The sequence below is a fragment of the Melanostigma gelatinosum genome (assembly GCF_949748355.1).
Source record: "Melanostigma gelatinosum genome assembly, chromosome: 9".
NCBI classification, from domain to species: Eukaryota; Metazoa; Chordata; class Actinopteri; order Perciformes; family Zoarcidae; genus Melanostigma; species Melanostigma gelatinosum.
In genome coordinates, this window is record NC_136642.1 from 6,256,129 (window position 1) to 6,272,231 (window position 16,103).

General features: G+C 39.8%; 2 protein-coding genes across 2 annotated transcripts; both read left to right on the forward strand.

Moving 5' to 3' along the window:
* Positions 1-676: 676 nt before the first annotated feature.
* On the forward strand, positions 677-7,588 carry LOC306782298 (Schwann cell myelin protein-like). Its single transcript, XM_079275598.1, has 10 exons — positions 677-734; positions 1,124-1,224; positions 1,644-2,045; positions 2,318-2,614; positions 3,613-3,915; positions 4,126-4,407; positions 4,483-4,764; positions 4,958-5,063; positions 5,158-5,227; positions 5,912-7,588. Exons 2-10 carry the CDS (start codon positions 1,164-1,166, stop codon positions 6,299-6,301), a joined length of 2,193 nt encoding a protein of 730 aa, XP_079131724.1. The 5' UTR covers positions 677-734; positions 1,124-1,163; the 3' UTR covers positions 6,302-7,588.
* A 1,655-nt stretch (positions 7,589-9,243) lies between these two features.
* LOC306781850 (sialic acid-binding Ig-like lectin 5) lies at positions 9,244-14,455 on the forward strand. The gene is made up of 8 exons (XM_079274898.1): positions 9,244-9,335; positions 9,628-10,020; positions 10,293-10,589; positions 11,009-11,287; positions 11,376-11,657; positions 11,789-11,900; positions 12,370-12,433; positions 12,846-14,455. Exons 1-8 carry the CDS (start codon positions 9,275-9,277, stop codon positions 13,266-13,268), a joined length of 1,911 nt encoding a protein of 636 aa, XP_079131024.1. The 5' UTR covers positions 9,244-9,274; the 3' UTR covers positions 13,269-14,455.
* Positions 14,456-16,103: the final 1,648 nt, after the last annotated feature.

Genomic DNA, 16,103 nt, shown 5'->3' on the forward strand with positions numbered 1-16,103 from the left:
AATGTTAAAATGAATAATCACTACATTGACTTTGTTGTGAACAGTTTCTACAGACATTGCCGAATTATAAACCAGATTTGCGGAAGTGCTTCCTGAGTTTCTGCATATATTTGTAATGAGGAAATGCTGAAAGCTTTTTATTTGACTCTCTTGGTTCTTAATGCACTTCATCCGTCACAAGTTATCATTGTAAAAGAAGATTATAACAATGTTCATTTGACCATCATGACTCAACTTTCACTGCATTTATTATTAAGCTGCATATGTTGTGTGTTGCTTAAGCAATTAAAGAAGCTTTATACAGGAGTTCAATAATAACACAAACTGTGCTTAGTGCTTCAAATGGTTTGGTGGTTTCTCAAGATTATAAGATTCTTTTGAAAAAACCCATTTAGAGGACTTCTCTTTTCAAAAACTTTCATATTACCTCACAGTCGGGGCAATTATCTAAAAAATCAAACATTCAAAAACACTTTTCATTATTAGATGCTAAAGGTGCAAATTGCTCATCAGAGATATACACATATCTTGATATTGTGAGATATGAGAATATAAAAGCCTGTCAGTCACAGGAGAGGAGACATTTTGCTCAGCGGTGGGGGAACTTCTTGAAACCCTGTTGCACAAACAGAGAAGGAATCGAAAAGTGAAGAAAGGATGAATCAGTTAAAGGAAGAAACATTCTACAGTGATCACTGCTGAGAGCAGAGAGCAGAGAGCAAGACAAGGAAAAGGTAAAAACACAACATTTATAGTTATTTTTGAGATATCTTTTTGCACTGTCAATGTAAGTTGTTGAACTGAGTCTTTCTTGCAATTGTCTTTCGACATTGCTGGATTTGCTGGTTCAGTGAAGGTGGACTATGCCTGGGAGATGAGATGGGAGTATTCATTTCTGTTTATCACAGTTGGTGGTAAATTCAGTAAAAGGTTCCGTTTTCCCAAAGCTCGATTGCTGTAAAGTTTATTGTTAAAACGTTTACCGACGGTACAAAGGATCGCTTTGGGTACAAATGTCGCAACGATGGAATAACTGAACGTGCAACATCCTGTGTTAAGATCTGTGATGTCAGCTGTGGAGCTTCCTTTGCTTCAGTTCCTCTAATGTTTGTTGCACTTTCAGTGTGAAGTTTGTCCGGTGGAGGGAGACACTGACAATCAGGATGTTTGTTCTCATCTGGGCGACTCTGCTATTCTCTGTGAGAGGCAACAATGCTGTCACAGGTATGCATCTTAATTATAACCCAGTTATCATGCCTACGTTAGAGATTTGAAGTGTGAACAAAATAGATAGCAACAATGATAAATATCCTTATGTTTCCCTGTCATGCTGCCAAATGACAAGTAGTTTGTTCTCCTACCAGCTCATTAGTAGCACTGCTCACAGCATTCATTGACATACCTGGAAACTTGACTTGCATCAACAGTTATTTAAATTATCATTTTGTTTTTCAATTTAATTTAAAGAAACTTAGTGAAATACATAAATGATGTTTTGTTGTCTGATCAACGCTGCTTCCAACAGCAGTTATATGAAACAAAATCATAGTAGTAGCCTTTCTCCATCATTAATTAAATATTATGTTCTATTGTCATATTAAAATAACCCGGATCCCTGTTTCTCTCACTGTTTCCATTAACAGGTGCAGCAGTGAGGGAACACTGTGACGGACGATACTGTATCACTCTCAGTGAAGGAGTAATAACAGCAGAGGCTGGACTCTGTGTTGTGATACCGTGTTCTTTCACCACTCTTTATTACTTTACACCCAAACATATGGTGTGGTACAAATGTGAACCATATCAAAGAAGATGTGGGGATTCAGATGTGATACTCCACACTAACAACAACAACAAAGTTCAGTCTGGGTTTATAGGACGAGTTTCACTGTTGGAGCCTGACGTGAGTCAGAAGAACTGCAGCATCATCATCAATGACCTCACTGAGTCAGACTCTGGATCATATCAATTCAGAGTTAATGGTTTACTGAGTTATGCTGAGAGTGGATTTACATTCTCTCCAAAAGCAATTGTCTCTGTCAAAGGTATGAAGTGCTTCAACAAATACATACAGTGAAGATGTTCATTCTCTTCAACATATTCACTGTATTTATAGTCTGAATGGAATAATAATGAAATCATGTTGCACATTTGTCGACCTCTGTGGGCAAACAGTCGAAACTGCATCAGTTCCTGATAAAACTCTGACTTATTGCCTCATCGAGATGTTAAAGTATCAGATTATTTTAGCCTGAACTTAAGTGAATGGCCTTCAGGCTGCTCACCTGCTTCCACTCATCGACTGCTCTCCCTTTAGGTCTGACCCAGAAGCCCACAGTGATGATTCCTCCTCTGACAGAGGGACAGCAGACCACACTGACCTGCACTGCTCCTGGTCTCTGCTCTGGATCTGATCCTAACATCACCTGGACGTGGAGAGGAGCAGGAGAGAAGCACTCTCACATCACAGGAAACATCACTGCTGTCACACAGAGACACAGCTCAACTTTGACCTTTAACCCTTCAGCTGAACAGCACGGCACCGACGTCACCTGTAAGGTCAGCTTCACAAACAGCATCACCACAGAGGAGACAGGGACTCTGAATGTGACCTGTGAGTACAGCACATCCTGCACTTTATTCTCACCTTTGCTTTCTACCGTCTAAAATGTGTTCTAAGAGATGTGCTGTCATGTCATTTGTGATGTTTTTCTGAGCTTTGTTGGATTTGATCACATCAACAGTGTTCTTACAGGAAGGTTGTGAGTTTGGGGTGCTATAATGCTTGCGATGCATGCGATTGCAATTTTGTTGTCTGATTCCAATTTTGTCTGACCTGACGATTCCGATTTTCTTTCTAAGAGCTATTCTTGACAGCACGGCCATCCCTGAACAGTCCCAAAAAATATATCAATGTAAACGATCAAAAAATCTAAATGTTATCCTTTTTCTTTGTGATTTTCATCTATTGTGGTTGTCTGTATGAAACACACAATTCAAATGAAAAGGCACATTGAAATACTTGCTTTGATTAAAATCGAAATCTTGGCATTACTAGTTTTAATTATGTATGATAAGCAGATTAAAGCTTGTGTAAGGAAGCTGAACATGTAACTCCCTCTCTATTTCCTATTTTATATAAGGTAAAATCGTCTCCTTCAAACAAGAGTTTTCATTAAATTGTCTTCCCAAAAACTACATTTTACAAGATAACATTTTAACACATCATTAATAATGTTATAATTTACTTTCGCCCAATACTCAATTTATCTGAGTAGAGCTTGAACGCACCACGATGCCCTGTAACCTCAGTTATCCTTAGCTGTTAGCTGTGTGATGTCTGCAGACAAGCAAATCCCTGTGATTACTCTGAGCAGCATGCATGGGAATGAATTACAACATGATAAATGTATCAAGATCAAGCTAGTTGTTCCAGATGTTTTTAAGGTTTTTGCTCCACGGCTTATTTTGGACTTCAAGTTGTGACAAATGAGCTTTAAGTCTTCTTCACTCTCCGACACATGTTGCGTGTGTGGCTGTTACATTACTGTCTGTGCCGCTATGAATGATCGGTGCATCTCCATATAATACAGTCTGTCATTTGTCTCATAGATGTGAAGGAATTTAGAATCACTGGGAACACAAGTGTGAAGGAGGGTGAGCCTCTGAATCTGACCTGCAGTGTTGAAAGTTTCCCTCCGTCTCTCATCACGTGGACAAAACCTTCTGAGACAAACATGCAAAATGCAACAGAAACAAATTGGCAGAACAACACTGAGACCTTCATGCAGAGAGACAGTGGAATCTGCACTTTTTCCATCTCTAATGTGACGACAGAAGATTCTGGACGATACATCTGCAGAGCAGAATATCTGAATCAAACCCTGGTGGAAAATGTTGATGTAAAAGTCATATGTAAGTACATTTGACATCTGTTCTAAGACAGAACATTTATTGAGCATTTTTCTTTTAAACTATATTTAGCAGAGAAAAACCTTGATTAGTCTTCTAAGTTAATTCTGAATGACTTCACTGCCCCTCACCTTTAAATATAATCTTGTATCCATTTCCAACCTCTTCACCGGATCTTAACTTGAAATATTTTGTTCATGATTTGCTTCACAGATGTGAGGAAACCTTTACTCACTGGTGATACAACAGTGGAGGAGGGAGATGCTCTGAATTTAACCTGTAGTGTTGAAAGTTTTCCTCCGTCTCATATCACATGGACTGTACTTGGCTCCAACACAAAGCTGGACAACGGACTTGACACCGACCTGCAGAACCACACTGGATCAGCCACACTTGTCATCCCAAATGTGACGACAGAAGATTCCGGACAGTACATCTGTACAGCACGACACCTGGACAGGACTGTGATTACATATGCGGATGTGACAGTGACTCGTAAGTAGAAGGGCGTTTATGTTCACACTCTCAGCATGTTGTTTTGACATTGTTATTCTGCTTGTGTGCTTGCAGGGGTTTCAAAGATCTTAAAAAACTCTGGGTGTGAGGTTCAGTCGGAGGTCCTGACTTGTGTGTGCATCAGTGAGGGGTTTCCTTTACCCACCATCAACTGGCCGCTGTTGAAGAACCACACTGAGTACACCGTCACTACCACTGCGTCAAACCACACGGTCAACAGCACCGTCACCCTGACTGTAAAAGACCACAGCAACGCTTCTGTTGAGTGTGTCAGCATCAATGAGAATGGGGAAGCAAAAGAAAACCTCAAAATCCGAATGATCATTTCAGAAAAAGGTAAATGTTCTCAACTAAAACACTGAAGCTATGTAGACCACTGCCTTATGACATCTTTAGCACCCTAATTATTTCACTGTGACCTTTTCTATTTGGAAAAACCATTGAGCAACCTGTCAGAAGAAAATACAATGTTGCATATTAGTGTTCAGAACGACATGGACAGACATTTCTCTTTTGTTCCTCTTGATAGCGGATCAGTCCAAAGAACTGGTTTCATGGCTGGAAGTCATCATTGCCTTCTTGATTGGGGTTCTTCTTTCAGCAGTCCTTTGCTGTTTGGCCACGAAATGCCACAGGTACAATTATTCATTATTAATTCCCGGCTGTTATTTGTGGATAATATGCCGAAATTAATGTTAATTTGTTACTGTTTTTAATACATTTTTCCAGGAAAAATCTGAAGATCTCTCGAAATCTGGACGAGACTCTGGAGATGGTGACCAGTCAAGAGGCTCCACTGGTATTTCTATTCATTCTGCTCAACATTTTGGGAGCACCTGTTACATTGATGTTTTTCTTCTTTCCTAAAAATGACTTTTTTAACAGACAGAAAGAGTAATTCGGACACCAAATGTATTATTTACATTCGAGAGTTGTCGCCCCAAAATAAGGAAAACTTTTACGAATAAGTCGATGTCCCCAAAGTGTTAAACGTGAGGGAAAATATTGTTGTAACGCTCGACCATTATGGAACTATACCGGTGCTCATATCTGGTCTCTAAATATTTTGGGCAGCCTTTTTACTTTGGGCCCTCTGCAGTCTGCTCAGTGAACAGATTATAGAGGTTTAGACTGTCATTTGTCAGTCCATAGTTTGTTCAGCTGATATTCTGTGATCCAATTCCAATAACGCTAACCCTGCACTATCCTTTAATATTTATTTGTGACCTTTTAAGAATAGCTTTGCTGAAGCAACACACCTGTTAATTGTTTTTGCAAACCCTTCATTGTGGAGGTTAGTTTATGGCATTTTCCAGTTACACCTACAGTCTACGGGCATATCTATGGGTTACACTTATTGTCTTTTTGAAAACCTTAGTCAGCTCAAAGCCAAGCAGCTTCAAGCTGATTTTTTTTAAACGCTGCTGTCTAATTTGTGTAGCAGCTGCTGAATGAGTTGTATCAATGACGTTGTTCCTGACAGATCGATGCTGGTGAAGCAGTCGATGATGATCTGACCTTCTACCAAGAGTTGGCTGAAGGAGAAGAAGGAGCTGCGGCAGCAGAGCAAGCAGCCCCTGATCTCAATGGTGGACCTAAAGATGTGGAGTACGCCAGCATTGATTTCTCCGTCTTGAGAAGAAAGAATACCAGGGATGCAGCAAAGAAGCAAGAAAGCACAGAGACCGAGTATGCTGAAATTAAGAAAGAAGTAAAAGAGGAAATGGAAAACAATGGCGAAGAGGAAGGTTATGTGTTGGAGGGGGAGATGGTCACGGAGGATGAAGAGACGACGCCTTGTGTTCCTGAAGAGGACGACGGGGAGGACGCTGCAGTGTACTCCAACGTGAAGGACATCATGTCTGAGATTTGAGGACTGTTGCATGGTGGAGTTGCTTGAGGATGAAGTGTCTTTGCTCTCATCAGTTGTGATGGATTGTTATTCCAGTGAATGAATGGCGGTCCTGTGAACGGTTTCTAACAGCTGCGGTCTTCAAACGCCACATTCAGCCTGTGGCGAAGTGACGGAGACGCTTCACACCTCTACATGTTAGGAGCTTTGTAAATCCATTCATTCAACTGAGGGTAACCTGGAAGTTGGACAGTTTCCTTATTCAAGTGTTATTGAGCTTAAATGTGTTGACTTTTCATAAACCTCCCAAATAAGAGCGCCCACATCCATGAAGAAGTGGACTCCGCTATTCCTCCACTGGCGTATAAAGAGACAACCACCTCCGTCCTGCTGCTTCTGAGAGCTGAAGTGAGATATATATTGTTTAACTCGGATAAACATGTGCCTTAAGTCAGATGTCTCTATTTCAGCGTGGCTCTCGGGATGACAACATCAGTCTGTTGATTGGTTTGTGTGACCGCTGTGGGCCAGACTGAAATATCTCCACAACTGTTGGATGGATTCCCATGAAGTGTTATTCATGTTCCCCAGGGGATGCATCCCAATGACTTTGTTCATCCTGTGACTTTTCCTTTGCTCCACCATCAGGTTGGCATGTGGTTTTGAATGAACTGTTTAAACAACTATTGGATGGATTGCCATGAAATCTGGTGGAGACATACTGTATATGTCCACCTCAGGATAACATGTTATTAACATTGGTTATCCCTAAACTTTTTAACATATGAACAAATACCTGCAAAACTAAGGACTCTGCTGTATGTTTTGTTTAATGCCAATTAGCAAATGCTAGCATGCTAGCATTGTACTGTAAGTAAGTTAGCATGTAGCTTAAAGCACCACTGCACTTGACGGAGCCGCTACGTCTGTAGTGTCTTAATCATGTTCATTTAAAGTGTCTGCAGCAAAGGAACTCAAAGGATAGGTTGACATGTTGACATGTCTGTCTCAATACAATGCTGGAATATATATTGAACGAGTTAAATCCCTTCCTAAGCAATTCCAGTGTACAAGATAGGGAACCTTTTGTTGCTGGTTTGCAGTGGAGGGTAGTAACGCAGAGCACATTTCATACTCAAAAGAGCTTTTGTAGATGTGGAGCTGTCTAACTCAGACTGCTGAAGCTTCATTTTTAGCTTCAGCTGAATTTAATGATGCATGTTGTCACAGAATGAGGACTGTAGATGTTGTCTCAATCTATTACAGTGGAATTGAATTATGATGGGAAGTCTTCAGGGCCAGTGTGAACAGGAACAACAATTGCAGAAATGTTGATGTACATATGCATGACAGTATTGTTTGTAAAAAAAAGTTACACTCTCCTTTAAACTGGTGTGGATTCATGCATTCATTTTTACATAAAATATGAAGAATTGTTCAACAACAAATTGCAGATCACTATGCTGTTTTTATTTAGCTTTTTGGATTGATTTGTTTTTTCAAACTGATAAAATGTTTGACCCAGTTTGATTCTACGACAAATTAGGAAGTCATCGACGACTTCTCTTTTTAATGTGTTACAGGAATCAACTTGGCTTCTTTCAAACAGAAAACACACTTGTTTATGTTTGAGATGAAATCATGGATTTTCAGTTCAATTAATCTTATTCAACTCAAAGTCAACATGGGGAACATGACAGGAACATCACAAACCTTTTTTTCTTTCTGGTACATTCTGCAATGTTAACAGGTTCTGTGGTGAGTGTTCAATATGCAGGCATATAGAAACAGATGAGGACAGATATGAAGCCAGTTAGCAGTTAAATATAGTTATAGTCATAATCTACCATCTCAAAGTGTCAACAGGAAGTTATGAGAGAGAATACAGTGATGCCATGTAAGGCAGTGTTTCAATGAATAACACCTTCAGAGACTTCTCTGAGAACACGACTGAGAATGTTGCACAACAAACCATAAAACCGTACTGTTACCAATATGGAGCTTCATGCAGTTAAATTAAGAACTAAGATTAAAACAAATATCTTATTTTGTATCTGCCGGTATTTCACGCACTTAGAGACAGCAGTTATAGTACAGACCATTCACATGCATGCACATCCACCACCCTATGTGCACACGTATGTATTGTATTGTGCATTACAGTGCAGTAGGAGAGTTGATAGATGAGCTATTTGGTTTAAGGTGACACAATCTTCTCAAGTACACATATGACACTTCCTCTTTCTCAGAGTTCCTCACACATTTACAGTCCTGAAGAAAAAAAAAAAGCAAGACCGTTTAATTTCATTATTCAGTGTTAAAGTTGTACATTATCAACTTGATAAACATCATATATTTACATGAACATTGGCACACATTTGATAGATTTGTGAGTGTGGCAGTCTAACGAGGGCCAGCGTGTGAAGAGGAACTTCCTTTGACGTTGTTGTAGCGCAAAGAGGAAGGAATTAAAAAAGGAAGACGAAGAGAGGAAGAGTCAGTTCAGAGCAGAGCCGCTCAGCAGAGATCACTGTGGTGAGAAGAGAGGAGAACAAGACAAAAAGAGGTAAAACAACCTTTACTCTACTTTTAAATCATCTTTTTAACAGTAAATGGAAACTGTAGAAGTCATTGTTTCCTCACTAATGTCATACAATGCTTTTTAGAATTCCTTGTTCACTATTACTGTTGTGTGCATTGCATTGGGGTTGGGGGGGGGGATTGTAGTTAAATGATGTCACACACCATTTATTTCTGTTTTATTATTTAGCAGTTTTGTGGAACAGATGTTAAAAAGTTCTTGGAAAAAAATGTTTTTGTGGGAATCACAACCCTGAAGATGATGTTAGCCACATGTATCAATGCAACATCATGTATTTAAATCTGTGCTGTCAACCGTGGAGATTGTTCTGCTCCGGTTTCATGAAGTGAAACATTTGAATGTTTGTACTTCTGAAAGGAAAAGACACTGACTGTCTCAATCATCACATCAGGATGTTTGTTCTCATCTGGACGACTCTCCTCTTCTCTGTGAGAGGCATCACTGCTGACACAGGTATGCATCTTTTATTCTCATCTTCTTATGATGCCACGTATAAAAGATTACTCAAAGCATCCACTGACTATAGTATATTTGACTTGTTTACCAAAGTTGTTATGTGTAAATACATATGTTATACTGATATTTGGCTATATTTGCTCAGCGATGCTTACAACAGCAGTTAAGTAAAACAAAACAGTCCTAGTAGTAGCCTTTATTGAGCATTTATTGAACATAACAATTCATGTATTATCAAGATTTATATGTCTCCTGTCCCCTGTGTTTCTCTCACTGTTTCCATTAACAGGTGCAGCAGTGAGGGAAGACTGTCACGGACGATACTGTATCACTCTCAGTGAAGGAGTAATAACAGCAGAGGCTGGACTCTGTGTTGTGATACCGTGTTCTTTCACCACTCCTTCTGGCTTTAGAACCAAACATATGGTGTGGTACAAATGTGAACCATCTAAAAGCAGATGTGGGGATTCAGATGTGATACTCCACACTAACAACAACAACAAAGTTCAGTCTGGGTTTAAAGGACGAGTTTCACTGTTGGAGCCTGACGTGAGTCAGAAGAACTGCAGCATCATCATCAATGACCTCACTGAGTCAGACTCTGGATCATATCAATTCAGAGTTCAATCTGGGAATACAAATGGATTTACATTCCCTCTAAAAGCAATTGTCTCTGTCAAAGGTATGAAAAGCTTCAACAAATACATACAGTGAAGATGTTCATTCTCTTCAACATATTCACTGTATTTATCGTCTGAATGGAATAATAATGAAATCATGTTGCACATTTGTCGACCTCTGTGGGCAAACAGTAGAAACTGCATCAGTTCCTGATAAAACTCTGACTTATTGCCTCATCGAGATGTTAAAGTATCAGATTATTTTAGCCTGAACTTAAGTGAATGGCCTTCAGGCTGCTCACCTGCTTCCACTCATCGACTGCTCTCCCTTTAGGTCTGACCCAGAAGCCCACAGTGATGATTCCTCCTCTGACAGAGGGACAGCAGACCACACTGACCTGCACTGCTCCTGGTCTCTGCTCTGGATCTGATCCTAACATCACCTGGACGTGGAGAGGAGCAGGAGAGAAGCACTCTCACATCACAGGAAACATCACTGCTGTCACACAGAGACACAGCTCAACTTTGACCTTTAACCCTTCAGCTGAACAGCACGGCACCGACGTCACCTGTAAGGTCAGCTTCACAAACAGCATCACCACAGAGGAGACAGGGACTCTGAATGTGACCTGTGAGTACAGCACATCCTGCACTTTATTCTCACCTTTACTTTCTACCGTCTAAAATGTGTTCTCATGTTTGTTGTCTTGTAATTTTTGTTGATTTTCTGAAGTGTTTAGGATTTTACAACATTAACGGTGTTCTTGCAGAAAGAGCAAATTTTGAGTCTTTACAAACAGCAACTAACAATGTGACTACATATTGTACAAAGTGAACAGCTTTTCATATATTTTTATGCTCCCTGTTCAATATTTTGTGTCTGGATGGAGTTTTTTGTTTTGTTTTACAAACCAAAACCAACATAATCATTTTATTAAAAAGGCTTCACACTTATTGAGGTGGTTTTCAGCCTCAGCTTGGAGCCACATATTTATGATCAAAAAATTGTCGGACAAATTCTAAACGTTTGTCTAAAATTTTCTTTTAAAGATGTGAAGAAACCTGTGATCACCGGAATGACATCAGTTAAAGAGGGCGATGCTCTAAATCTAACCTGCAGTGTTGAAAGCTTCCCTCCTTCTGTTATCACCTGGACCAAACCTGACTCCAACAAAAGCCTGCAAAGTCAAAATGTAATCGTCCAGAACGACACCGGAACAGCCACTCTTGTCATCGTTAATGTGACAGCAGAGTATTCTGGACAGTACATCTGTACAGCAGAGCACCAGATCACCACTCTGACTACACCTGCTGAAGTAAACGTGAAATGTAAGGCTTTAATAGTCTAGTTTGAAAGAAGTTCATATTGTTTTACTGTGTGTTTGCTGGGTTCTTGAGTTTTTTCCTTTGTTTGCAGTTTTTCCAAAGTTCTTAAGCAGCCCTCCATGTGAGGTTCAGTCGGAGGTCCTGACTTGTGTGTGCATCAGTGAAGGGTTTCCTTTACCCACCATCACATGGCCGATGTTGGAGACTCACACTGAATACTCTGTCATCATCAATAAGTCAAGCCACACTGTCATCAGCTTCACTGTGTCTGTAAAACACCGCAACTACACCACTGTTGAGTGTGTCAGCACCAATGAAATTGGGGAAGCAAAAGAGAACCTCACAGTCCCAATAAATGAGTTCAAACAAGACGGTAAGTTTTAACAAATGCAAAACCTCCCCGACTCTAGACCACTACTTCATGACATTTTCAATACTTTTTATAAATACGTTTCATCACGAAGCAGCAGCAATCTTTTAACAATTTGTTCCTCTCCATTCCAGATCTACTCTACGCATTTATGATAACCTTCATACAGCCGCAAGCCATCATTGCGTTTGTGATTGGGATACTCCTTTCAGCAACCATCTGCTGCTTGGCCATGAAATGCTGCAGGTACTCTTTTTAAAAATGTATTTTACTTGCATAACTGTGCATCTTTTTGACATCCATGCATTGCTCTTCTTTATTTATTTATTGTTTTTAATAAATGTTCTCGGCATTATTCATGCGTTATCAGTCATTAAGGACCACAACAGTGTTTTAGCATACTTGATACATTTCACAGAAAATCACGACACTTGAGATTGATGCTAACCATGTTCCGAAGTATTCTGCAAACATTTTTGAATGTGTTCTTCTAAAATAAAGGCATATAGAAATATATTAATATATAAATGTAGTATACACAATCTGTTTGCATATGTCTTGTGAGGAATGTGTCTTTCGTGTTTTGGTAACACAACGTAGATCACGTGTGGCCTCTTTCATTTTTTATAAAACACTTTTAAGAGCGACTTTAATTAAATAATCATTGCTTGTAAATTTGTAACATTTGTTGTTGTTTACTTAATTTTCTCACCAGAAATAAACGGAAGAACTCTGGCAACATGGCTGAAGCTCTGGAGATGGTGACTACTCAAGCACTGGTATTTATGTTAACACAGCTGGCTTCTAACTGTGCACAATATATCAGTTCAATGTTGATTAAATGTTTGCTGGAAGATTCGTCTTGTGAGGAGACATGCATTGCCATTGTTCTTCTTTTGTTTGATTTGCTTTCACACTGCCAGGGTGCTCTTATTGTTGCACTGCAATGCGGTTGTAAGTACGGACTTATTTTAAAAGGACGCCGCTGCATTATCGCACAGCAGCAGTCTTAACTATCAAGAAAAAAAACCGTCATGATCATTTTAACGGCTTACAGATGAAATAGTTTCGTGTTTCAGTTTTTAAGCGTTTCAAGCACAATTTCAAACCTTACAGATTTGAGTAGGAACCAGTTGTAGCCTGGATTTAGAGTTGGCAGATGATTTATAATTTCTGAATTGCACCTGACAGATCGATGCTGGTCAAGGAGTGGAAAACGATGGGACCCATGGCCAAGAGGAATCTGAAGAAGGAGCTCAGGCTGCTGGGCAATCGGCCCCTGACGGTGATGCGGAACCAAGAGAGGTGGAGTACTCTGACATCGACTTTTCCTTGGTGAAAAGGAATAGTCCCGCAGGGGCAGAGGACACGCAAGAGACCACAGATACAGAGTATGCCGAGATTAAGAACAAAAAGGAGAGGCAAGACGATGGTGCTGAGGCCAGTGACGTGTTGGAGGGCAGTGAAGAGGAGGAGGAGGTGATGATAGGGGACGATAAGGAGACAAAAGAGTGTATGCCAAAGGAGGAGGAGGGCGGTGAGGATGTGGCAGTGTACTCCAATGTGAATGAAATAATGGGCGAGATAGACGGACTGTGTGACTTAGTGGAGTGACTTAACAATGAACGTTTCTTTCATTTTTTTAATTGGGGAAGTAAGACAAAACACAACGTAGACAGACGTGACATGTATGCAGTGAGACAAGCATTACGTTAAACATAGCATGAGCTTTAGTGCAAGAGGAGGTCGATATAGGGCAGACATTCATGTTTTAGATGTGATGCTGGTGTGTGTGCGTGTGTGTGTGTGTGTGTGTGTGTGTGTGTGTGTGTGTGAGGCTGAAGTAGATTTCCTTTTACAGAAAGGAAAGCGTGTACCGGTATACATGTTCATTGAAAGTTAAACATAAATAATAATAATAATACTTTTTATTTAATAAGTGCTTTTCAAAAAACTCAGACACTTTACAAAGGGGATGAAATAGAGAGAAATAAACATAGAAATAAACAAAATAAGCAGGAATGACAGACAAGTTAACTGGTTAGACATTAAAAGAAGACTTGAAAAGGTGTGTTTTGAGTGTTGTTGTTTTTTTGAGGGAAAGGAGTGAATCTAAAGTCTGGATGTGATTGGGAAGAGCGTTTCAGAGGGTGGGGCAGCAGTCAGGCCCCGTCACCCCAGGTCCAGTGCTTGGTCCTGTTTGTGGGCGTGAGGAGGTTTGATGATCTGAGGGTACGGGTCGTAGTCTGCCGTTAAAGGAGTGTGGATAGGTGAGAGGGGGCCATGTTATAAAGAGCTTTGTAGGTGACGAGGATAAGTTTGAAATGGATGTGTGAATACATGTGTTGTCAGCAGATGTATGAATTAAAAGAAGCAGACAGATGTTACGCAGAGGTGTGTTTAAAGGGGTCTTGGCAGAAAGGAGAGACAGAGGAGACCTGAACAAATCGGTACCTCCGACATCTGGCCAATCCTAGCGCTTGAAAGCTACACGGGGCAAAGCAGTGGAATTCATAATAACGCGGTACTGTCGCAATGCAGCTCTTTTTGTACCAAAGTGCACTTTTGTTTTAAACTGTTATTTAAAGCCACAATATGTGTAGCTGTGGCTCATGAAGTAAAGCGACCGAGTTGTCCAGTAATTGCAGGGTGACACACTGAACCCTAAATATTCCCATAATTTCTTTGATAAAAGCTCATTTAAATGCATTTATATGAAATATTTAAACTTAGATGCCTCTCAGTGGTAATATGTCTGTATCCTAAGTGCTGTGCTGGATCAGTGCCCTTATGTTTGCAAGTGCAGCTCTGTTCTTTTTACTGCTATTCAGCTTTGTGCACAAATAAACGCTCATTCCAGCAACAGAAAACGTGTCTGTTATTTCATTTTGTTGTCAGAGTCACTCTGCATACATCATTTTGGTGAGGAGAATTTACGTTAATTCTTTAGAGAGAAAAAATAAACAATTTAATGTGATTTCAAAAATAGTCTCCAGATCAGTTCTTGTTGCTACTTTATAGTAACGGATTACTCGTGGTAGTAGAGATCAACCTTACTCTCAGTGCTAGCAGCGAGTTTCCTGCACAGAAAACACTGTTCTCCCTGAAAGCTCATCGTCTCTTAGTTGTCCTCTCAAACTCTGTCGTCCTCTCTCGTCCAGGTTCAGTGTTCAATATGCAGATATAAAGTATACAGCAACAGATCTTGACAGAGTTGCAGCTCATTAACTGAAGATAGTCGAAGTGCAGTAGGCCAAGGTGAGAACAGGAAGTTACCAGAGACACTGAAAATAGAGTGATGCCATATTTCAGCACATTATACAAATACAGAAGTGCTTTCAAAAAAGCTGAAGCTAAAATGGAGGAACACATTCTGTGACACAAGATGTGTCTCAAGACCAGAATCTTTTTTTGATTGATTGTGCAACTGCCATAGATACAAATTATTTTTAAATGTATTTCCAAATGAAATCCATTACAGTGAATGATTATGCCGCAGCTAATTTGATACATTGCTTTTTCAAGTTATTGTGACTGCAGAGACCATAGATATGAATTGTTTCGAGCTGTTGTAGGAGGCCTGAAACGAGGCCCTGAGGAAAGAGGTCAAATGTATTGTCAGTACAGAAAAGGTGAACATGCAACATCATGTATCCGTGCTCTCGGCTGTGGAGTTGTTTCTGATCGAGTGTCATCAACCACACTTCCTGTATGTTTATTCCACACTTTTTTTGTGCTTTTGAAAGAAATAGTTTTTTTTGTGCAGGGAGGGACTCAATCATCAAATCAGGAGGTTTTGTCTCGCTGGGCAACAATGCTGACACAGTGTGCAGCTTTATTGCAATCTAGTTATGGGACCAAAATCAAATTTCAACAACTCATTTTTTTTGACAATTTGTTCCTCGTTATTTAAGATCAAAACGTGAAATTAAAAAAATATATATTACACTGCTGGAAATTATCATTGCATTTGTGATTCTCGTTCTTCTTTCTTTCTGTTTGGTGAGAAAATGCACCCGGTACATAACTCACATGCAAGTCTTGCCATTTGAAATGTTTTGCTCATAATATCTTAATGTTAATTGCATACATAATGAATAACAAGCAAGACTATACATATGATTTCATCTGATATTGGCCATCTTTTCGATTTTGATTTCAAGTCCAATTGCTTTGTTTTTCCAGATGAACTCACATACTGTAAAACTGAATTCAAAACTCTTCTGCTTTCAAAAAGACAGGAAACCATTGTGTGAGAGGATGTGAGCCTGAAATAGCACCCGAAACATCAACCAGGTGTCAGATGTTTTGCATTCTGGGTTCCTCTTAAAATGAAAAGAGAAGAAAGCAAAACTGTGCAGCTTTACTCATAAGAGTCTCACATACAGTATGCATGAATCCCTCAACTTAATTATTATTACGTTGTTCCTCTTTATGGTCAGTGCCTTC